This window comes from Polyodon spathula, chromosome 8 (genome assembly GCF_017654505.1).
Source record: "Polyodon spathula isolate WHYD16114869_AA chromosome 8, ASM1765450v1, whole genome shotgun sequence".
In the NCBI taxonomy this organism is placed as follows: Eukaryota; Metazoa; Chordata; class Actinopteri; order Acipenseriformes; family Polyodontidae; genus Polyodon; species Polyodon spathula.
In genome coordinates this window covers 40937866-40961034 of record NC_054541.1, presented here as the reverse complement: position 1 = coordinate 40961034, position 23169 = coordinate 40937866, and the positions used below count along the sequence as shown (strand labels likewise).

General features: G+C 35.8%; 2 protein-coding genes across 3 annotated transcripts in view; both read right to left on the bottom strand.

The window, feature by feature from the left end:
• Positions 1 to 861, bottom strand: part of immp2l (inner mitochondrial membrane peptidase subunit 2) — a 256942-nt gene extending 256081 nt beyond the window's left edge. Inside the window, exon 1 of one of the 2 annotated variants that reach the window (XM_041257969.1) lies at positions 817 to 861. The gene's annotated coding sequence lies outside the window, so the exon portion shown is untranslated. The remainder of the gene's footprint in view (positions 1 to 816) is intronic. The other variant, XM_041257970.1, reaches the window with a different exon arrangement.
• Positions 862 to 7378: 6517 nt separating this feature from the next.
• The window catches only part of LOC121319137 (dedicator of cytokinesis protein 4-like), an 84828-nt gene continuing 69037 nt past the window's right edge, over positions 7379 to 23169 (bottom strand). Inside the window, exons 37-52 of the mRNA XM_041256318.1 lie at positions 23006 to 23092; positions 22016 to 22120; positions 21119 to 21260; positions 18176 to 18342; positions 17520 to 17606; positions 16574 to 16750; positions 16261 to 16344; positions 15443 to 15562; positions 14787 to 14908; positions 14442 to 14562; positions 13692 to 13773; positions 13247 to 13356; positions 12979 to 13051; positions 11098 to 11217; positions 10535 to 10596; positions 7379 to 9664 (exon numbers count right to left, since the gene is read on the bottom strand). Of these exons, the coding sequence (XP_041112252.1) occupies positions 9233 to 9664; positions 10535 to 10596; positions 11098 to 11217; positions 12979 to 13051; positions 13247 to 13356; positions 13692 to 13773; positions 14442 to 14562; positions 14787 to 14908; positions 15443 to 15562; positions 16261 to 16344; positions 16574 to 16750; positions 17520 to 17606; positions 18176 to 18342; positions 21119 to 21260; positions 22016 to 22120; positions 23006 to 23092 (2091 nt within the window). The 3' untranslated portion in view covers positions 7379 to 9232. The remainder of the gene's footprint in view (positions 9665 to 10534; positions 10597 to 11097; positions 11218 to 12978; positions 13052 to 13246; positions 13357 to 13691; positions 13774 to 14441; positions 14563 to 14786; positions 14909 to 15442; positions 15563 to 16260; positions 16345 to 16573; positions 16751 to 17519; positions 17607 to 18175; positions 18343 to 21118; positions 21261 to 22015; positions 22121 to 23005; positions 23093 to 23169) is intronic.

Sequence of the window (23169 nt, the reverse complement as noted above, 5' to 3'; positions counted from 1 at the left end):
GATGCGCTGTTTTTAATATGCATGGAAATACGTTGCAATAGCTTATCATACACAAAGGATACGCACAATTATACATGTGAATGTCATAATTACTTTTCAGATTTGAAAGCACTGTTTAAAGATTCAGATATCGGGGTGTGGCTTTTTAATATGCTCTCCAAGCGCATTTTCACCATGGTGTAGAAACCACAACGTGCGAGCATTAATGTTGTTGAAACGGACTGCAAAATCGCTACCTACGTGACTTGCTTTTGCACCGAGACCAGGCTGTAGCAAGTGATCGACCTACATTTTAAACCTACACCTAGTGTTATTATAATTGCTCAGCAATGACAAACTGCAGCTCGTATTTCACTATATTTTTTTCTTCCACGTTTCAATTTAAATAATGTAGACTAAACTCTTACCACTCAAGCACGCCCGTACTGCGGTATACCAACACAGGCTCCGGCCTACACCTATTACTTGCCAAATATGCAAAACAGATTAAATACGTTATTATAACTAGAAGCTTATTACAAAAAACAAAGGGACCTTAAACTAAGGGAATATTCCTACAAACCACACAACATTTTTGCTGCTGTCACTTTAATTCCTCACAGTGCCTTCACGTGCATACAGTACTACTCTAAATATTCAATGTCATGGCTTCATAAACACGTCCGTGTCGGATCAGATTAACATTAATTGTAATGTTGCATCTTGGTTTTTAATATCTGTCTGTTCGTCTTCTATATCGTTATATTATTTTAATAGCAGCTTCAGCAGAACACCAGATTCTGATACAGTACGTATTCGTCTCTTAGTCCCACTTACCCGTACCAGAGTTCTGAACTCTCCTCAGCTCGCCTCTCAGGAAACATCTTGCTAAACCAGGTTCTCCGGGGTCCTAAACAGAGACGGGTTCATGCAATAAAATCAGGTAACGAATAAGGGTTTAAATTCAAAACAAGCGGATCTGAAGTGTTGTTTCCAGCGGGAAAAAAAGAAGAAATACATGTATCTGTTAAATGTTGAACTGTTTAAATAAATAAATAATAATAAACCTTCGTTTTGAAGTGAACATGATCTGTGTTTGTAATCTTGTTGCCTGCAATTTTAAATTGTCTTCATTTGTCACAGTGGCATGCAGTTTTAAAAAAGAAAAGGTGGGAGGGGGCGGGCCAGTTGGGGGAAATAGTGGTTAAATACACTGTTTACATTGTACCTTATGTTCTCATAGTAGTATACAGTCATATCATTACTAAAACTGTGTCTATTTAATTCACTTGATTTTTTGTAAATGTTTTGTTTATTATATTCTTTTCTAATTCGGTCCCTTCCGTTTGTGTCATACACTTTAAACGTTGTTGTAAGTGACTCTGCAGCTGGTGCGTAGTTCACACACCCTAGTCGCCTATCTCGTAAAGTGCTTAGTGATGGTGGTCCATTATGAAAGGCGCTATATTAAAAAAAAAAAAAAAAATTCTAATGGCTGTTATAGTATGGTATTAGATATTTGAAAAGCAAACAGCATTTAAACTAGTTTAAATTCAGTGCATGGGGCTATAAAGCACAATAACCAAGTTAGAATAAACTATCTAGCTCAAATTAGAAGTGAGCAAATTCAAGTGATGATATATCCCTTTGATTTCCAACACACACACACACACACACATACATATATATATATATATATATATATATATATATATATATATATATATATATATATATATATATATATATATAGTGTAGCGTGCACGGGGGAAGGCAGCAGCAGGGCTGGTAGGTGACGTAATCACATACAAAGACATAAGCCTGATATACGCTCCTTGCAAAGGAGCCGGCTCTTTTGTACAGCGGTATCGGCGCTATGCTTCAGTGCGAGAGGTCCCGGGTTTGCGCCCGCCCTCCGCCTGTGTGTGGATTGCCTCGCCCTGTGTGAACTGAACTGAGATATATCTCATATATATATATATATATATATATATATATATATATATATATATATAAATCAAAGCTATTGTAATGTACATTTTTTGAAAATTCCTTCTTTTGCTCCATCATAGATCTGGTCACTTATGCTGTTACAGTATCCCACTGTTTTTTTCACAGAAACAAGCAATGAAGTAAAAAATCTCAAACCCCTAATAAAATTGGATTTAGTGCAGTAAGTCAGGCAAAAATATACAGATAGAAAGACAAATGCAGTTGAGAGTCTATTAGCACACTGTGCGGTGATTAAGCATAAGTATTCCTGAATTCTGTAATGTCAAATTAGGAGTTCTTAACATTATACCTAATAGCACTAAAAAACGATAGATCATGGAAGCATTTAATGAAGTATGGTAAAATAACTTTGTAAGTTAATGGGTAAAACAGGTAAAGCATTGCTGTGTGATTATGGGGTTCAGCTGTTTCAATCTAGCTTGGAATTCCAATTGAAAACTCATTCATGTTTGCTATGCAAGGTCATAACAGGTAGAGTAGAAAAAAATATTGAATATATTTGCAAAGCAACCAAGTTGGCAGTTTTCTTTTATGGTTAAGATGAAAGAAAATGAATCTAGCATGTATATGAAACAGAAGTTTGTATTCTGGGGATTAAATGTACAGAATGCTGTTGAAGAGAATGTCACTTGAAAAGAGTAGCTTTTGATTAATGTTTCATACCAGACTTAAAAGTTGTTTTTATTTTTGTTTGTTTGTTTGTTTTTTTTTTTGTTTAAAGTAGATTATCTTATCGGTTGGGTATATTCTTTATGAGTGAAGGACATTCCCAATCCAATAGTAGAGGTAACCTTAAAAAATAAATAGTTTGTTATGGCACATCATCCTTTTTTATGATTATCCAAGTTCTTATCTTCTAATTAAAATGCTAAGCAAGCCGAAATACCTCATAATTAATAACCTTTTATTTAATTAATGAAGCACCTAATTAGAAGTCAGTTTGTGTTTTTTGCCAAACAACACTGACATTTTCTTTTAACCATTGGTTTATTAAATTGAAGTGAGATTGTTTGCACCATTCCAGCAGAAACCTGTCATGTTTAAGGCTCTCATAGATAATAATGTTTCTAGATAATCACCACAACAACAAATGACCTCTACAGGAATAGTACACAGCAGGAACAGACAACATCATATTTTTCAATTCCGTTGCTTTGTTAATGTTACATAGCTAATTCTAATTATTCCCCTTTGGTTTTTAACAAAGCATGAATCATGTATCTTTACAAAGAATGGTCTTTTAATGTCCATCATCTGTACTGTACTGACATGGTTTTGACAGCTAGGCTTTTCAATGGTCCCGTTCATGCCAACTGTTGAAACAGACATGGTACAAGAAGTATTGTTTGCGGCTACAGCAGATCAAAATGATATTTAACTTCTGCACAAATTAATTCTGTTAGCGGGCGGGTATTTTTACAGAGCACTTCCTGAGATGTTCACATCCAAATGTGTATTTTGTTTTCATTAGACCAAGCCCAATGCTGCCATTACCGATCAGTTTTTATCTTAATCAAAACTCTCACCCTTTGCCACCCAAACATTAGCAATGATTTATAGCAGTAGGTTACTTCAAGTTGTAGATTGAAAACCAAGCTCAGATGCAAAGTTAATGGTTCAACCTTAAAACTTTTAAATTCTTAGAAAGTTCTTATTTAAAAAAAAGGCTAAATTCAAACTAAACCAATACAGGGAATTGGGTACCAACTACACAGGACCATGGCAAGCTTTAGAGATTTGCTCATTCCCCACGTGAAAGTTAGAGGCTCAGAACAGACCGTAAAGGACATGAGTGCAACAATATACAATACACCACCCTATCATCCCTATGTAAATAAATAGGGGAACATGGGTGAGCCACCACCCTCTCCAGGTACCAAATGAGCATGCCCTTTTGCTTAAAGGTGCCCCAGCATACATAAAGAGGTATAGACCACTCAATGTATGTGGCTACAGTGTTTATGTGCGATGGTGGATTGCACCTATACAATGGGATTAGGGAGGGGTCTGCATGAGCAAAGCATGCATTGAGTGGCAGGCCTTTAATTCCAGGTGTTTTACTAGACCACTAAGGAATATTTATGCAGACAATTGAAATTGTAGAGCACATATTTTCTGTGCATGCGCCTCTCTTGTTCATCCATTTCATTCCATTTGGTTTATTATGTACCCATGGACCTTGTTCTGGGTCAGTCACAATGCTGTGTGGGCAAATCTCTTTGACACTTACCATAGTTCTTTCTTAAAGCTTCTTTGATAATAACATGGACATTTTGTGAAATTGTTACATAATTACTGCGACAACAAATACAATTTGATTGACGTGGATGGTGTACAGTTTGTTATAAATACATGCAATCCACGAGTGTTTGGGTATCAATGGCCCAGATTAAAATCCACATTTCAAGGTTATTAATGGATAACAGTGACAAGTGCATAAGTTAAATATAAGCAGCCATAAAATATACACAAACAATATTGTTTACACAAACTCATTTTTTGTAGTGCTAAAGGCTGAATTTTATTACAAGATCACATCAGTGTTGTGCTCCAAAGTAACATACAACCATGTGTCTGCTCCTTCCTTTTGGTGTATTTTGAAAACACGAATCCTTTGCTATTAAAGTGTGGTGGAGAATGTTGTTTGAATCTACCCTTAATCAAATTCATACACAATACATAATGTAAAGTGAAAACATAACTACATTTTATATATGCTGTACCGGCACCTAAATGTCTCACAAATGCCAAAGCAGATCACTTGGGTTGTGCACAGAGTTTTCTCATATTAAACGTGTTCTTTGTTATTTTATGTTTCATGGGGTGTTGTTTGATTTTTAGTAGTCTTATACAGACAGTATGCTTTGACTGTGTTAATGAGCTTCAATACTTGTTTTCAACACCATCTTCTAAATGCACATATTTTACTTTACTTAACGAAATGTGTTATGTGAATTATTATCCCTCCTATTATGTTCAGAATTTAGGTACATCTGTTATGTTTGGGGTCATATTGACCCGATGCAATTTCAAACTAATTTAAACACCCTTAAGTTGATTAAATGTTTTTATTTGCAAATGTTTTACTCTTTTATGCTCTTTAGTCCAGGAGCTGTGATAGAACTTCTTTGACTGCCAACTGGGAAGCTCCTTATTTTGGAATGTCTTTACCAGCGAGATGATGTTGCAATACTGACAGAGAAAAGTAGGCTCTGACAGATGCAGCCTTTTCCAGAAATAATAATACAAATATGAATATATAATAATAATAATAATAATAACAAATTAAAGAAGTTTGTTTTATTCCTGCACACAAATCTACATAGATAAATGCCACGGGTCACAGTGACCTGAAACATCTTATTTGTATACATGACCTGTTCTAAAAAAATAAACATTTCAAAGGTTCTGTTTTCTGTGTATAAGTTGATGACCCCAACTTAGGAAAAATCATAAAGTATTTTACAGAAAAGGAAAATAAAAATAGCATTTAAGCTAATTGGAAACTAGAGTAGGGTCAAATAGACCCGAAACCTAACAGGGGGGTTATATGAAGTTGCACTTACATCTTTCCACAATATACAATCTTAAGATGTGATTTTTATTTATTATTATTATTAAGTCATTTAGCACTTTTATCCAAAGCAATTTACAGAGACTTGGGGATGAATTGTGTCACAACTGCTGCTGCTGATGATCTAGACAAGATTCAGAACTGGGCAGACACATGGCAAATGACATTTAATAGAGAAAAGTGTAAGGTACTGCACGCAGGAAATAAAAATGTACATTATAAATATCATATGGGAGATATTGAAATTGGAGAAGGAATCTATGAAAAAGACCTAGGAGTTTTTGTTGACTCAGAAATGTCTTCATCTAGACAATGTGGGGAAGCTATAAAAAAGGCTAACAAGATGCTCGGATACATTGTGAAAAGTGTTGAATTTAAATCAAGGGAAGTAATGTTAAAACTGTACAATGCACTAGTAAGACCTCATCTTGAATATTGTGTGCAGTTCTGGTCACCTCGCTATAAAAAAGATATTGCTGCTCTAGAAAGAGTGCAAAGAAGAGCGACCAGAATTATTCCGGGCTTAAAAGGCATGTCATATGCAGACAGGCTAAAAGAATTGAATCTGTTCAGTCTTGAACAAAGAAGACTACGTGGCGACCTAATTCAAGCATTCAAAATTCTAAAAGGTATTGACAGTGTCGACCCAAGGGACTTTTTCAGCCTGAAAAAAGAAACAAGGACCAGGGGTCACAAATGGAGTTTAGAAAAAGGGGCATTCAGAACAGAAAATAGGAGACACTTTTTTACACAGAGAATTGTGAGGGTCTGGAATCAACTCCCCAGTAATGTTGTTGAAGCTGACACCCTGGGATCCTTCAAGAAGCTGCTTGATGAGATTTTGGGATCAATAAGCTACTAACAACCAAACGAGCAAGATGGGCCGAATGGCCTCCTCTCGTTTGTAAACTTTCTTATGTTCTTATGTTCTTATACAATAGGACCTCTGTTTTACGTCTCATCTGTAGGACGGAGCACAAGGAGGTTAAGCCATTTTCTCTAACCACTAGCCCAGCAAGCCTCATATTAATATTAGTTATACAGTACTATCAAGATATACTATTGAGTGGAACTAAAGCAATGCTCCAAAACTAGAAAATGTGCATTAAACCCTCAAAATAATTGAAAAAAAAAAGTTATGGAAATGTTTGCATGAGCAGCACTTACTGTAGACAAACACACTAGTTGTTTAAAATCTAGTCACAAAGGAGATCTTGAGATATGACAATGGCTGTAAAAAACTATCAGTACTTAAATAAAGTTCATTATGGTTAACAACTGTAAAGGAGAGTAAGCCTGAGTCCCAGAGTGGCTCCCACAGTAAAAGGCATGACTGTGTGGTGTGCAGGGCGAGTCATACAGTCAGGGGAGCACAGGTTTGCATCCCGGCTGAGCAAAGTTGCTGTACTTTGCTGGGGATTCCACAGCAAGTGTCCAAATGGCTTTGGTGCTCCTGTAGGCTAGGGAGACAAAATCGCCAGGGGCTTTTCTCGCTACACAGGCTCTACTGGCTAGGTCAAGCAGATACCTGCAGGGCTGGCTTTTGTCCTCCAAGAGCCGGTTGCTTGCCATTATCTGCTGTAGAGCTTCTGTAAAGAGGCCATTGGCTTTTGCAGTGGGAATAAAGGCAGCTCACTGAAATTTAGCTCTCCTGAGCAGTTGTGGGGTGTTGTTGCGGTGAGGGAACATAAATGGATATTCTAAATTAGGAAGAAAAATTGGGCTAAAATCATTGAGCACTCTAAATTTATTTAAAAAGGATAGAACAAAATAAATAAAAAGGGGAGTAAGACCAACATCCTCACAACACGGTTCTGCATTATTTCAGTTAATTTTATTGTTGTTTTGTTCTTTAAAATCAGATTTTATTTCCAATTGAACGTTCTTTCATAGACAATTTGTGCATCCATAAAACATAAAAAGAAATCACATAGAATATTTTTCCTACAGTGTGCAGTCACCAAATATAAACATGGCTATACTTAACACTATTTGTACAACAAACAGCTTTTACAACCCAGGAAAAATAAGCAGATTTTCTACAGTATGAATATTGTGACCCAAGTACTTTTATTTTAAGCAAATAATATGAAATGTTATTTAATGAAAAACATTAGCTTGTCAAAAGAAAAAAATTAAACAATTTTTAGTAGTAGTTACTTAAACAAGTAAACACATTAGGTGCAGTTAAAATCAATTGTTTTTTCCTCACTAAAACATATATGTATTTAACATTTATAGTTATAATTTGTTCTTGCAACATTCAAAGCTGTAAATTCAATATGGCTACATTTGTTAAAAACACATTATGTACAATAATTGTAATACATATTTGGTATACTTACAACAATCTCGTCTTTGTAATTTGACTGGTTTTTTTCACACGTACTGATTCTGGTAACTATTTAATTGCAATTACACAAAAAAAAAAAAAAAAAAAACCAAAAAACTAAACCATTCAAAAATTAAAACAGATTTAGAATGCTATATTTAGTATTTCAAAAAAAAAAACAACAACTGGTCACATTGTTTAAATTAAGCAATATACACGGTCCATTGAAATATAAAAAAAAAAAAAAAAACACCTCACAATTAATCGTGTCTGAAGCATGGGTGTAATTCACCCACAACTAATACTGTAAAACTGAAATTTACTTTTACAGTACATTCTGTCAACGATGTTCCCCCGGAACAATTAAACAGTAGCTCACACAATTTTGTACAAACAAGTAGCTAAACACCGCTTTTCTTAAAATTGACAAAAGCACTGCAAATAGAATGCATAAAGTTTGATTCTTAAAGCGGGGGAAGCCCTTTTCCGTAATGGTTGTCAGCAGATGGTAACATTTGTGAAGTTTAAAATTGAAATTTTACAGTACAGTACATTTGTTATGTTGCCAGTGTCCTAACATACATTTCTTTTAAAGTCACCGTTTCATGTTGTTTAGTTGAAAAACTGTTAAAATACTGCTTGTGGTTAACTGTAAAACCCATTTGTGCGTTGTCTAAACATACTTCAACCCAGGACTGCATAACTTATATTGCTTAATATAGGCTCATGCAATCAGACAGACAATGCTTAAGGTTGTTTTTACATACACTTAATGGGAAAGCTCATTTAACTGCGCACAGTAAAAGTTAATCATCCTTCGGGTAATCACTTCCAGTTATACTCTATTGTTCCAGTAAACATAAAATCATAAATGTTCCTTTGGCACGATACTTAGAATAGCCCACAGCACCAATTTAAAACTAGTTTTTAGACAGGTGAATTGTCTGAAACGATACTATGCCTAAAGGAATATAAGAAACATCTAGCACCTTTAGCTGTTAATAAACTGTGTCCAGTGATTTGCATGCCTTGTAGCAATTAATCTTACTGTCACAGCATTGTTAATGTTTTTATTAAATATTTAAGGCAAAAAAACCTGTGCTTAATCCTTATTCACAATTGGGCACCTATCAAAACCAATTAGACATGTTTTAAAGTTGTGTATGTCTTCAAATCACAGTACCATGCTTTAATTTCAAAGGGTTCATTTAAACATAGCCTGCTATACTAAAGACACTGATTGCAGTTGTGTGTAAATGTTGACCATTTACATTGTATGATCTTCCTAAAATTCATTAATAAAAAAGGAAAGTGTGCAAAAAATAAATCAGCAGCTATAGCTGAGACACTTTTCTAGGCAGTGGCCTAGGCCTCGAGACTTGTTCACGTCTTTTGCCTTCATGTTCCAGTTTGTTGGGTCGGAGCTGGTGTGGTTTTGGCGGGAGAGCTGGTGGATTTGAGCTGACAGGAACAGAGAGACTGTGAGGTAGTGGCACTGGTCGCCTTGCATTTGAACGTTCATAGACACTGTAAGGTGGAGGGGTTTTATTCTCCCTCCTTGTCAGTTCATCAGAACCACTGGAGGCTGACGGTGTTAGCATCTGATCACTTGGATGAGCTTCAGTGCCAGATGTTTCTGATACACTACACCGGCTCAGCGACGAGATCCCACTGCTGTAACTTCCTGACAGAACCGGAGAGTTGGATACCAATCCAGAGGACTGGTACTCAGTAGGAGATGGAGTAAATGACTGCACAGAGCTCTGCTTAAAAAACAAACAAACATACAAACAAATTAGAGTATAAATTCCTGATAGAGGACACTTGTGAATTTACCAGTATACATTTTAAGGTACTGTGAGTTTATTTGGATTAGTGACAGCAATGCACTGACATATGAAGTGAGTATTTATTATTATTATTATTATTATTATTATTATTATTATTATTATTATTATTATTATTATTATTATTATATACATATTTTTGTTGTCAGAAATGTAATTAAAATTATTTTTTTTGTGAAAAAAGACAAATAGACATGGTTGGTGGTTCTGAATACTGTTGTTGATTGCAATTTCAAACACAACATACTTACAGAATACTGTAGTAATTTAGGATCTGTTAAATAGACTATGTTGTATTTAATTTAGATTCCACAACTAGTCCTGACATGACATGAACACAGATCCAAATAAGTAAATCTAATATAACCATTCTGCTAACACTACATGGGTTATTTTGGTGTAAAAAATAAATACAAAAAGAATAGTATAGTACCTATAGAACATCCTTTAAAAGTGTTTTTTTTTTAATTTTTTTTTTTATTGTTTTATTATTTTTTTAAAAACATTATTCTGTACAAGTGTGCCCTCTTCTGTTTAATGGAAGTATTTCTTCACAGCAGATAAAAAGAGTTACAGTGTGTACAGAGGGTCTATACCGTAGCTAGGGATGCACAGATCCCATGGGAGTAAAGGGTTTCTGAATAGCTAATGTCTGTATTATTATTATTCTTTTGACCTTGACAGGGCAAACTGTTGAGTTCCCTAGTACTGTATCATCCTCCTGCATGTGAATGAATAAACTGTAGTAACAGAACAGAACACAAGTTTGAAAGATCAGAAGTGACAAACCTTTTGTGGCGATCTGAGGGTAGTTACTGGAGACAGAGGCTGCATGTTTTTTGCAGGAGAGCCTGTTTCAATGAAGAATTATTATATTGTTTGCTTGTATATTAAATCTTTAAAACAACAGACGCTTGATGATTGTAAACAAAAAATGACTGAAAAAAATGGAACTTCACTAGAATTTCTTTTTGACAGAGTATCGCCCAGACATTGCTTTCTATCACAAAGCTTCTAAATCAACCATTGCTTCCTTACAACATTAATTAAAAAAAAAAAAAAAAAAAAAAAAGCGTAACCCGAATTTAGACTTTATGGATTGGACTGCAAAGCATTCTATTGGATGCTTATATGAAATGGGTTCTTCTTATATTGTGGGAGCACAAAATCAAAGCAGCGTTCCCCAGTCAAGATCAACAACTTCACATGACCAAGATTCGAACCAGCAAATCGCAAGACTCACATGGCAGTGCCTTTTAACCTTTGCTGTAACGAATAAATACTGTTTAATAGCGTGTTTTTGTGTTTGTTTTGGTATTTTAATCATTGCTAGTATTAATCTGCATGTTTACCTGGTTGTGGAGTTCTGGGTGGTACAGGTGGACATATCAACTTTCCAACAGTTTCTGAAAATTGTGTGTTTGCTTCTTTACCACTATCCAGACTCCAGCTGCTAGGAGTGGGATGCACTACTGTAACAGACAACATGTTTCAATGCAAGATAAATGTTTCATTAAAAAAGCAAGTCTTTCATAAGCTTTGCTTAATAAAACCCATGGACTCTCAATAGAGTCTAGGATTTGAAGTCGTATTTTCTTTGGTGGAACACTGACACAGCAATGCTTATTCTGTCTGGGTAAAATACCAATGTCAAAACCCAAGCTGAGTTCATTACAGCTATTGTGTAGATTAGTTAATATTTCCTATACTGTATTGGACTACAAGGCAAGGATTTATTCATTGTAAAACCTTCCTGCTCGCAACAGACTTGCACGTATTGCCCCTGTTATCCTACAATTCACCAAGAAAACTCACCTAGAAAACTCAGTTACCCTGCACTGGTTTAACAGTGATATCCTACTGTCAGACTTTACTTGAATGAATTGTTCAAGTATCAATATATTGTATTTTGAACACTAAAAGCAACATTTTTATCATTTCAACAACACCTGCATAGTGAGTATGTATGGCTTCTACTGCTGACAAATCCAGCAACCCATGTCAAAACGTAGTTATGGTGAAATTGTGATACACAAAAATCCTTCAAAAGAGGCACTGAAGCATGCATTGAAGTCTTTTGTGAGACCTGTGCTTTCAGATGCTTGTCATCTCAAGCCCATTGTCATAGATATCTGTACAGCCTGATCATGTTCCAGCTGTGAGCACAGTAACTGAAGCGTCAATCATGTGTTGGTCCTTTCAGGGAGTAACTGCTGCCCATAGAACTGCTGCATCAAAGTTCTCTGAATAGTTCAAACAGCAAATGATATGTCTGAGCCCAACTAGCTATGTCAGAATCAATGTATTTCTCCATTTCTCAATAGCTCACAGGAGCAGGAGAACCAAAATATCTGAATTTATGAAAAGCCTGGTAACGGACTGGCATTTTACCAGCTGTCGTCGACCGTGTACGTCACTCAAATCTGATGAGCAAGCATTATTGCATTTAAGGTGGTTATTAGGTTAATCTGTCACGATAACTCTGCAAACAGGCAATACAGCACAAATGGAGCAAAGTACATTTTATAACGGAAACTTAGCACTTTTCATGGAATCGTAAACACACACACGCAGACCAAGCACTGGACAACATGAACACATGGAGAATGATCGAATACCCCAATCAGACCCCCTGCTTACTAGATATCTTGGTATCTACTCTTTAAATATGTACAGTATAACCCTATGTAGCTTCTGTAAGTTGTCCTAAGTGCAGTGCTAGTCCAAATATTATCCATTTACAACCAGTGCAGAACAGCTGGGTGCGGCAATTATTTCACCCCTAAAAGAATGTGTTTTTGTCAAAGTCTTGGCATTCACCACTTCAAAATCATTCTTCAGGATTGTTCTGCATCGACAGCAAGTGAATAGCATTTGAGTTACCACTTTTTTTTTTTTTTTTTTTTTTTTTTAACATAGATTTGTAGATGATTATCTAATTTTTTAATAAGCAACAGGTTTGAGTGGGTTAAACAGGCAACACATTTCCCAATCTTTATCCCCACTCTATTTGTCCCAATAGTTGTTGCAGGACATTGTTTGTGTGTGTGTGTGTCTATATATATATATATATATATATATATATATATATATATATATATATATATATATATATATATATATATATATATATATATATATATATATATATAATTATATTGCTTTAAACAAAGCAATATAAAAATAAATTTAAAAAGTAACATATTGTGAATATGTTATGTATGTACTCCTACCTTTGTCTGGTGCAGAAATATTTGGATCACTTCTTGGTAAGGCGTTATCCCCAATTTGATGAGCAATCATCCTCTGTTAATAATAGAACAGATTTGTGATACATCTGACAGAATACTACAAATTGAGTTATATTGTAGTCTTCAGGCAGTACATGCTGTATGCCTACTGGGACAATCCAACGTGACACTGAAGTGTGAGGCAAATGTAGCGCAGTTTACTGTATTCATTAGATATATCCCCTTTAAAAGGCATTTTCATGTGCCTCACCTGCGGGGCTTCCAAGGGGTTTGGGTAAATGGCACTGCAGGGCCTTTCTCTTGGAGAGAGGCAGAAGTTCTCTCTGGAATGTTTGTGTTTGTCGGACAGCAATGGGGAACCTGAACAGAGGGGGGAAAAAATGCAGTCTATATTGTAATAGCACACACTGACTAGCAGAGGGTGTAGACAGACAGCTCGGGTTGTACACATATTTCTGAAGACCTGTTTTGTCCCCAGAACCACACAGAAAATGAAGACACGGATCACTTCAGTGAGAGATATCATGGTTTCAAATTAAAAATAAATAAATAAATAAGAAAACATTTTCATTTCATGAGAAAATGAAATTATGTGTTAATTTGCTTTGTTCCTCATGAGGCCAAGGTAAAGAACCTGACATGAAAGGGATTTTATACTTGGTCATTGTCCTGCAAACACAGTACAGCAGCCGTACCTCTGGCACTGGATGGAGCAGAGCTGGTCACATTTGGAGAGGCGGAATGAGTAGAACTTAAGCTTGAGGTAGATGGACTTGGCTGAAACACAAATCCCTGATATATGACCTTGATTTCATTAAAAAAAATAAATAAACATGCAAGCATTTCCTTTTAAAACATCAACCCAAAAAGTGGATAGGCTTTTAATCTCAATAACCATTTCCTTCAAGTGAATTTCATACAAATGCACCTTTTTTTTGTCTGTAAAGGACACACAACTCTTAGGATGAAAGCATCTATTGACCATATTAATGTAAACATCAATCAATATAACATCCTCTCATGTATGACTTCTAACATGTTTGCTGTAGGCATTGTAATTGAATTAAAAATTCCCTAACAAGCCTAATGAAAAGAACAGCTAGTATTGTTTGCTGATGATTATTATTACTTTATTATTAGGTGCCTTCATCCATTGCGAATTACAAGTGTTACAGGGCAATACAAGGTTACAATACAAAACAATATATACACACAATATAGTTTACAGTAAATGCAAAGTATACTATAAATATACAGCATGGGAAAGATGCAACAAGTTAGGATTAAAACAATTTATATATACAATGACATACTAGTAATGCAATAGTGCAAGAATAGTGCTCCAGCTTTGAATCCGGTAACATGGTGCTTAGATCAGGCGAGTACAGCACATAGGAGGAGGAGATCATCAATTAAAACATTGCTTGAGTAATGTAGTTGCGTACCTGCATGTTGAAGACTTCATCAGAACTTTCTGACTGTCCTGTGATGTTGCTTACTTCATTAGAGGCTTGTGATGAGAGAGAAGAGGACGAATATCTGTTGACGGCTGGGTAGCTCAGAGGGCTGGAAATAAACAAACAATCAGGCCACTTCCTATTTTCTAGTGATGGAATTTTAATGTAAGATTATATTTAATCTCTGGGTGTATAATTCAGGTTAATTACATTCCAAGTCATTCCATTTTGGTAATTCATTAGCCAATACTGATGAAAGTAATAAACAAACAGTTTATTTTATTTCTATTAAATGATGCAAACGACACTTATTAAAAGCAAAATGGCACCTACCTGCGCCTGGAGATTACTCTAGCACCATCAGGGCTTATGACATTAGGAACAGAGTTTCTGCATGCACGTGGACTCCCATTGGCGAAATGAACAGGACTTGCACGAATATATGCTGGGAAATCCTAAGTATTTTAAATAAATAAATAAATACATAAATACATTTAAAAAGCCATTTTGCTACCAGTGGCACGCAATGATCAAAATAACAGTTCGCTTAAACTCTGGATTATATAAACAAAAGAATATTCAAGCTCAACTCAATTGTACAAAATATAAGGGGTTTCATATTCCCGCTAAAAGATGTCACCTCCTGTCATAAAATGCTCCCTTATCCCATGCTGGGGGATTGGATGAGCTCTTGCTAGTAGAGTAAAGAGCAGCCCCTATTGAGCCACCAGCATGACTTTCTGCAGCAGCTGGTTTTGTCCAAGTAGGAACCAGGGACATCCTTGTAATATCCAGGATGAGATCAGGCTCCAGGGTGGTATTACTGAGTCCACTATAATTTGTTTTGATCTTTACTAAATACATTAGATATGATTTAATACAAATCATTATAACATTTGGAAAGATACCTTAAATATAAATACCTATTAGCTACCCAGTCTTACAAAAAAAAAATAAAACACACATTACTGCAAGAACAGAGTTCCTACCTGTATTCCCAAACTTGATTTCATCAGATGAAACTGATCAACCAGCTTTTTATGCAATGGTCTCATATCCTGAGGTACAAACTTTTCATGGACAGCTAATCCATACTCCAGAATCTGAGCCTAAAACAAACCAACACATTTCATTACATTTCACTTTGCCATGGGTGCTTGTTCCCTACAAACAGTAATAATGTACCTTTGACTAGCATTATTCTTTGCAAGAATGTTCTCCAGACAGCACTGCCATGCACTCTAAACCTCTCAGGCAATCAACTGCATTACAATGCAGTACAAACAAGTAATTCTGTAAATTATGCAAACGTCACAGTTATGCACTATGCATTTGACAGGACTGAATATGGGTACTACAGTATACACTGTGGCTTAAATTACTTAAATGTGTCTAAAACACAATAGTAACAGAGAACTCATCAGCAGCATCAGAATATTAAAATGTACATTCTTATGGTTGTGTTAAGAAAAATTATTTCAAAATCACCTTTTATTAATAGCAATCATTAAACTAGGTTACACAAAATAACTGAAATACTGTATTTGCTTTCTTATTTTAGTTTATGTAATTAAATCGTACATTTGAAATCATGCACGTCTTTTTGCCCTGTTTATATACTGTATGAAAAATGAAAATGAACAGTTTCAAATTGAATGCTGGAGAAAATGAATAAATCTGGCTTCATGTGGGGGGATTGATGTTCTAAGTCGGAATGGGCTTTTTTAGGTAATTCCCAGCAAGTCATATCTTCCTGAAACAGAAATGTAATGTTTATCGGTAAATCTGCAGTTGTTTGTAAGTTTACCTGTTCAAACATAAGCTCCCTCAGGCGTCCAATTTTTTCTCCATCCTCAGGGTGGTTCACAATGTAGTCCTTCACAAAAAATGCCTGCAGGAAAAAATGTCTGATTATTATTATCTCCTGATTATTGCTGAAACAGTGACTTAAAATGCAAAACAAGTTTGATGATTGTTATTTATTTTGTTAACTTTCTTCATGTCAAAAATAAATAAACAAATAAATATATAAATAAATAAAGTTCAAATTGAAATAGAATATGGATTAGAGAATCCAAGTACTGGTAAAAAATGTATTGAACACGCTGACTCTAAATTACCTCCTGGTATCTTGCAAGTCCACCATTAACAGCAGCATCAATTACTCCATTCAGGCACATTGTGAGTGGGTTGATATTGTGCATTTGTCTAGCTTGACACTGAGTAATGAGTGCTCTTAGCTGCAGGTTTTTATTCTCTATTACTTCAATAGCATTTTCAAGAGGACTCATCTCCACCTGACAAAACAAACACATATATTTATATATAGTATATCCTGACATTGCTTTGAATGATAGACTCACAGTCAACCCGCCCCCCTGTACCAACATCTATTTCCTTTAGCTCTGGTTCTCATGGCAACTGAGCAGCACACATGTTTTTCTTTTTAAATAGAAGTGAATATGCTCAGAAGGCATGCATTAAGTATCAATTAAATTCACTTTTGACATCATGACAAAATAATGGACTTTGTAAATCTGGTGCTTTGATGGTTTGAGAAGGACTTAATGTGCTGCTCAGCAAGTAGTTCTAAAACTACATTAAATAATAACATTTGACTGGTATTAGTTTATTAATATTGCAAATTCCATCTATACATTGTGTGTAGATTGTCAATATAAGAGACACCCAACCCAAGGTACTGTATTAACTTATTATAAATCACAAAAATTGATATTGTAGACAGAAACTTTTCAACATAAAAAAAAAAAGCCTTTCAACTTGAGGCGTATATTCTATGACTGGTATGACACCTGCAAAGATAAGATTTACAGGAATTGTGACAAACCCTTAACAGTGATTGGTTGATTTCTCTGAAGTTTACCGCTGTAAATGTTAACAGTAATGCAGTTTTGCGATTATTCTACTATGCATTTGGCTTGCTGTGCTTTTCCCATACCTCTCTGTGCTTTAAAGGGCTACCTAAGGCTTCAATATGTTTTATTGTACTGCCATGGTTAACTTATTTAAAGGGGTATACTGGGCCTTTGCCAAGTCTGAACTCACCAGCTCTCGTTTTTCCACTTCAAACCATCGAGAGATTCCAGGTAAACTCTGCACTAATGTCAGTGTGGTCCGTTCCACCCACAAGCTCTAACGCCACCAAAGAAAAAAGAATATTAAAATAATAATATATTTTTTTTAAATTGTACTAAGCTTTATATTTTTAAGTGACTGTAGGAGACTATTGATATATTTGGAATTAACTTTTGAATAATGTAATACATATTAAATATAACTGATGATACATCAAAATCAGAGATGTTCTGGCCTATGGGGTAGATTTTGTAAACCAGACCACACATTTTTACTGTACTGACATTTCAGATGTACCTGACATTGTATTAATAAGGATCCGATCACATCTGCTTTTTCAATGTCTTTAAAAGGAGTAGCCCCTTATTTACTTAAAAGGTTTTGACCACATTTACTTGACAAGCTGAACAAGTATGGCCCTACACAATAATTATTGGTCAATAGCATTGTCGAACATTATAAAATAATAACAAACAATTGAAATGTTTTGCCTGAAGTTACAGTGTGTTTGGAACATGGTCACAGGGTTCAACACACACATACATTTGCAGAAGGAAATCAGAAAGAAAGCAGTCAAGTTATGGCTCACTGAATCTAAGATTGTGTATTACTGAAGGACGCAGTACCTTGAATTCATTTTCTTTATCCTTTGTTCCTTTATGGAAAGGTCTGTCATATCTGAATCTCCAGATGTGGTTGACTTTATAAAAGCTCTTGATATTGTCAGGTACTCCATCTCTCTGCAGAACATCTTGACTTTCAGGGATAGGGCTTACAGCATAGATCTGTAAATCTGTATACAAAACGGTCAAGGAAAACTACAGACACTGGGTGACATAAATCAGCGAATAAACTGCTCGCCACAAAAATAAAAAAGATGGTAATGCACCCATCCACTGTGTCTGAGCTGTGTGCTAGTGGTTTGCAGAAGATTATAGACTTCAGGCATCTTATATGGCCAACACAATCCCCCAAGCTCACGTTCCCTACATGGTGTCAAGGCTGTAATCAGGGAAAACGATGGCCCAATCCTATTGGTACATATACAGTACATACTATTTAAAGGGCAAGGTAACACTCACATGAGTAGTGTGGGCTGTGTTGGAATGATTGACAGTTTGAATTAAACAGAGATGTGACAGACAGTTCTGATCCAGGATCTCTCCTTGTGGCCCAGCGGGAGCCACACTCAATTGAGGTGGAAACTCAGTCACACTCTGATCAATGAAGGTCTGATGATGGTGCATCAACCCGCTGGAGGGGATGTGCCGCTGCAAAGAACTTCAAGACATATTTGGGGCGCTGTATTTAACTAATGGTGAAAGATATGGGATTGTGCCCCCCCCCCCCCCCCCCCCCCAAGACTCAATATATGGTGAACTGTTCCAAAGCATTGCAGATGTACTGCTTTTAAAAACTAGATTACCTTATCAGGAGGATATCAGCACAAACTGGTATCTTGCAAACCACTGCACAGCCAAATTTAAAAGCTAAATTAGAAGGATTGAAAAAAAAAATTGTATCCAATAGCAATTGTTGGCACATTACTTAATTGCATGTTAAACAGTTGCCAATTTACTCTGCAGAGTTAATTGATGTGTGTGCGTGTACTGCATGAAAAGTGGGCAATGGGGAGGCAGGTCATAATGTCAAACAATCAAAACACATCTCATATTGATGTTATAGAGTGTTGTTCCAGTACACCCTGCAGTGAGGGTTGACACCATTAAATAATGAATTACATGACAAAAGAGTCTAAGTTTCTCTAATAATATTTCACCAATGAATAGTGTTGAATGACTAAACAGGTAAGTGTATCACTGCAGGGCTGCCTGTTAAAGGATGTGCAGTAACGATGGGCTGGTGATAATGCAAGCATTTCTAATACATGATCCACAGAGCTAAATCATTGAACCACTTATGGTTTATTTTCACAGCAAACATTGAAAAAGATCAAGTGGCATGTGGTCAGCAACCTGATAGAGTACATTCAGGTACTGACTCCAGGACTTCATTCTGTGTTTAATTCTTTCACCTGCCACTGGAGAACAGTGCATTTATAAATGCTGGCACACCAACACACCCGGCACGTCCAGTTAGATATGAACCTGACCTTTGGTACTTGATGAATGTCAACCTTTCGGAAACATTCACCGACCCCGACCCCAACCTCGACCCAGCAGTACTCCAGCTCTGGAAGATGCCCTCCTTGAATTACAGAACATACTTCACAAACAAAAAATCAACATCAATGAACACAGTAATGCCTACAGATTAATAAGTTATGTGATGATGAATAGCTTATGAGGAGGTAACATACGGTTAAGTGTATGCTATTAAAACAAGATTTCCTGATGAGAACTCACTCAGGGGAATAAGGTGCTTTGTGAGCCCAATATGCACCTTATCTAAACTGTTCTGCACCTCAGCAGCTATTATTTTATCTGACTTCATGGCTGAAAAGTGTAATCCAATCTTTATTGCTCTTTATTTCTCAAAGATCAGGTGTATGTGTGTATGAGAATGCACTGTGCTTGTTAAACATCTTTGCCTCTAGTACTTAAACGTTCAATCAGATGTTGCTGCATTACATAAACTCTATTATTATTGCAGGGAACTTGAATTATTTAATGTGCTTTGTACGTCCATTGAAGAACTTTTGACTGGTTTTAGATTAACCCGTTTCAACTGTCATTACTACAAAGTGGCTCTGTCAACCAAGGCAATACAATATGTATGACAAGGTTTTACAGCAACTGAGCAATAACAAATGTAAACTGCTGCAGCCTTACTCTGGCATGACATCTCCGATTAAGTCAGGATAGTGTCACTTGCAGATTTAACAAGCAAACTGTTTGATTTATCTTAATGAAACCTGTCTCATGAGGTTAAGGAAATGAAACACTGAAACAACCAGAAAATAAATGACAAGTACTTGATAAGGTTGTGAAAACAGCTGTGATTATACCCAGGGTTGGCTTCTGAAAAAACAATGGTTTACTGTAGCTACAAAATTAAGATAGAAGATGAAATATATATACTGAACTTCCCCATTTCCCTTTAAAAATCAGCTCAGTACTTTTTGTCATCCACTCTTTTTTATAATCGGTATTGAATTCTCTCACACATATGTATTTTTTAGAGATATCTTTTAAATAAGGAATCTTTAACAAAGGCAATGCATGCTTCTTGCATGTTAATTTCTTAGTACTGGTTCTTTTCAAAACACAATCTTTGTGCCTAAACAGGACTACCATTATGGTTAATCTAGAACATGAAAAACAATTATAATTTCTGGGGTAAAATTTACAGAACATTACTGAAGCCATTAGACATTACATTTGTAAACTTGACAAATAAGTTGTACCTACTAGTACAAGTACATTTTACCTGCTAATTCAACCAATTAAGAAATCCAAGCAATTATTTTTAACCAACAGATCTGTAATGTTTCCACACTAATCACAGATGACTAAAACAAAAGCCTCAGAAAGTAAAACAAAAGTAAAAAGACTATTGTAAGAGCCGCTAGTCTAATCCTGCCTCAGTTTGGTAAACGACCAGGATACATTGTGCCTCTGCCTGAAAGATGGTCTCGTCAGGCTGGTTGACGTGCTGCATGGCGATAGCATGTGGGAACTCATTCAACATTCGCTGCTGGAAGGCCTCCAGTCTCTCATAGTCATGTCCCCGGCAAACAAACTCCTTGTTCTATGCAAAATGACAGCAAGAGACCATTTAAGATGTAATCTGACAGCCACTCGCTAAAAAGTAGAGGCTAATGCAAAACAAAGAGTGGTACTTGAATCCTTGTGGTGGTTCATGATTAACTGAAACCGAAACCTGAACACTTACCTGTGTCTTTGTGTCGTGGGGTGATAACATGGTACGCACTGTTTCAGCACTACATTTGCTGTTTGGGGTCTAAGCCATTGATTTAAATGGTGACAGATCTAAATACCACCACTGTTTAAAGGAGAAGACTTTTAGAAAACCATCATCTCTAGCAGGGTGTGTGAGGCTCTTAAAGGTACTTCTGTCTTTGAAAGTAAAATGACAGGTTTGGTCTAAATACCCATATATGGCATTATTTAGATCTGCCACTCTTCTGGTCAATAAACTAGACCCCTAAATACAGTACACAGTAATTATTATTTAATAGATACATAAGGAAAATGATTTTGCACACATGGCTAATTAACATAAAGCACAATCTTAAACACACAACAAGTGGTGGTTACGTTTCACTTTTATCAAACATTCTGCAATTCTACAGATAACTAAAACAAGCATTTACAGTCTTTGCGTGAAAAAAGCTAGGTTGTTTATAATAATGAACTGAAATGCCATTGATTTAGTATGTGATTGCAACAGAATTGTCTGCTGCTTAATGTTAGTTTATAGTTTACGGATTTTATGACAATATAACTATTTAGCTAATGTAAATCTGTTTTATAAACACTTACCCTTAAAAAGAAGGGAAACTTCTTTCCATAGAACCCAACTCTGAAGAATTCCGGCTCCAGGCGCTGTTGATCCATTATTTTGTCATATAAGGAAGCTTCCATCATCTGCAGAACGGTAAACGGGTAAACTATTTTTTTTTTTTATATCTAACTATATCAACCTAAATCAAATATAAAACTAGTGTTAAACCTGTATTAATGATCAACTAAAATAAGTAGCATGGATGACTTCAAATAGAAGTGTGTGTCAGTGGTACCTTATATAAGTAGCAACTAGTCTTGAGTCATGTTAAACAGAAATGCTGTCTCACCTTGTACAGTGGATAACACAATGGTTAAAGTGATTGCAGATAACAAAATAATTGCATTAATTGTCCACGCCATGCACATCCATTCACTATACAGATCTCAGATATGGAGTTTTGATTTTTTTTTTTTTTTTTTTAAATAACATTCTAACTAGTACCACACTAGGTTGGAGAAATCTCTGTTTGCAGGTCTTGCTTTCATGGTCATTTTTTACTGTAAAATTATCCACACCCCTTTAGGGTTTTTATTTCCTTATAGTAACCAACCAGCTGCTTCCACTTATGACTGACATGCTTTGCAGCCGCTAAAATGCTTGACCAAGATAGAAATGAGATGAAATGAGATATGCAGTGCTTTTGTAGCACATTACCTAGAAACTTTACCCAGTGTAGGACCGGACGTCATGTTTTTAAATACTGTACATGTCTGCTTTATCATCTTTCTGAACTGCACACTTTAACAACAGCTGTGATTGTAAACCCAATGGGACCGTTTGCTAGCAATACACATTAGATATATCATAACCTCTGTGTTCTTTCAACTGCAACTGCACAATATCTTTGGTATTTTACCAAGCTACAAAAACAACCAGGCCTTTGAAGATGAGAAATAACAGTAGGACGGTTATTTATGATGCATCTTTTCTGACACCTAATCCAAAATGTAATTTTCAGACTTTACCCTCATCTTGCTAAGATTCCTGTAGTCATAGTAGGCCTCATATTGATCTGCAAGTTCCCTGCAGAGGATTATACCATTCTCCCAACACTGTGAAAATAAACATATCAGAGAAGAAGAAATAAATAATAACAATAAAAATGATGTTTTCACAGATTCAATGCATC